Raw genomic sequence first — 2,009 nt, forward strand, 5'->3', positions numbered from 1 at the left:
AAAGTGTGTGTGTGTGTGTGTGTGTGTGTGCGCGTGCGTGCGTGCGTGCGTGCGTGCGTGTGTGTGTGTGTTACTCACGGTGAATAAAGCCATTGGTAGTGGGGGTCTCAGGCCATGACAGTGGAACAGAGGTGATGTCAGCTGGGTGAGATGTAAACACAGATGGAGATGGTGTTGAGCACCAGACCGCAATGCAACACACACACAGACTCAGGTGCTGATGACAACATGTTCCCAAATGTGCGCTCTAATCCACAGTGAAACACACACACACACACACACACACACACACACACACACACACACACACACACACACACACACACACACACACACCCCTGGCCCGGAGTCCTCAGCAGGACAGCATCACAGACGTGGTGTTGCCTCCTCTGTCGTGCCGGGCTAATTACAGGGCTTTACTCGGGTCATGTAGACATGCAACACTTAAGATTTTAACAAGATGAGAAATACTGTATATCTCATGGTAATCTTCTGGAAAGCATGGCAGGCATTCAGTTTCCACTCGTCACGTATGGTCGTCAAGGGGAAGGACGTCAACAATGGAATAACGCAAGGGTAAATATTGTACAAAGGTAACAACAACACGGACATGATTGACATTTGAAGTGTTATTATGCGAGTTAAGAAATGCGGTCTTTAAATAATATAGGGCTTTGTTAAGCTAGAAATATACTAGTTTATCTAGAAGGAGAAGCAGCCATACATGGTTTTTACAGCTCTAAAAACTGCGTCAACAATTCAAACCACAATGTATTTAATTCACAGTGGAAACATAAAGCCAGAAGTTCACAGCTTGAAAACATCAAACCTTTGAAATGTTTACTTTTTCAGTTACAAACAAAATCAACTATTAAAATAAGAACCAGAAACAAGTGCACATTTGCAAAACCATATCCTTTCTCAAAGTGCTAATTTTTGTAATGTAAAATTCTTAATAGAAATGAATTTGACTATCAATGAAAAAAACTGATCATAAGATGTTTTCAAACTTAGACCGAGTAGAAGAGTCTCTGGGCCGGAGCGCAACAAGTCGCTTTCCTTCCTGGGCCTCAGACATGTTCTGCTGATGTAACTTCACACGGATATTTGAGCTTAACTATGACAGAGTTTACAAACAACGCTTCTCACTTTATTTTTTTATCTGAAAGACGAAGAAAGCGCTTGAACTTCACTTTAACCTGAGCAAGTTCAACATGACTGTCCTCCTTGTTTTTACTTTCGATCCCACAAGCGCGTGTTAATGAACAAAACAAATCTAACAGGAAACATAAACCTTACCTTTAAACCACCAAATAAAATAACAACAATGATAGAATCAGCTTCGGAGTCATTTTTCTAGATATATACATTCCTGCCATCAAACTGATAAGCTAACATTTACATTTAGAGATATGGTACTGACCGTTCTGGCCATGGGCGGCGAGATGGAGCCATTGCTCATGTAGTTGTCGTTCATGTTGTTCATCATGATACTGTAGCCCGGGTAGCCCTGGTACTGATGGCCCTTACTGTACAGGTCTTGGAGTTTTGCTGATACAAACAAAAAAAAGGGTGTTTTCAAAAGTCACATGAGGCATTTCTTTGTATTTATCAACATCAAAGCTCCATTTGCTTTAATAACATGAACTAATATTACTAATACGCTTCAGCTAATAAATCATGATACAGCTGAACAAAGTTCGGACGCTGTAATGATATCACTGCGGATCGCTTTAACCCGCGCCCCATTTCGCCTCGGCCTTTTGTTTGTGCCCTTTCTTCCCGTCTTGGAGAGGAGGGTCATATTATACAGAGGAACAATGGAGCCCCTCTGCGCCAATTAGCACCAATTAGAAGAACATACAGACTGTGTCAAAACAGGAGACGCCCCAACTGTTCCTCTACGCCTTTGACCCGAGAGGCAGAGCTTTGTAGAGCGAAGAGGCCTCAATGCAGCGCCAACTCACCACTCAACCGAGCGCTGTGTATCAAGGCCTAAGGGTGGTGGG

The 2,009-nt window shown here is 42.8% G+C and overlaps 1 protein-coding gene across 1 annotated transcript in view; it reads right to left on the reverse strand.

The window, feature by feature from the left end:
* Positions 1-2,009, reverse strand: part of LOC104953590 (lymphoid enhancer-binding factor 1-like) — a 6,268-nt gene that overhangs the window by 242 nt on the left and 4,017 nt on the right. The window contains exon 3 of the mRNA XM_010780540.1: positions 1,424-1,551. Within this exon, the coding sequence (XP_010778842.1) occupies positions 1,424-1,551 (128 nt within the window). The remainder of the gene's footprint in view (positions 1-1,423; positions 1,552-2,009) is intronic.

This window comes from Notothenia coriiceps, unplaced genomic scaffold, assembly GCF_000735185.1.
Source record: "Notothenia coriiceps isolate Sejong01 unplaced genomic scaffold, NC01 NC01_scaffold00022018, whole genome shotgun sequence".
NCBI lineage: Eukaryota > Metazoa > Chordata > Actinopteri > Perciformes > Nototheniidae > Notothenia > Notothenia coriiceps.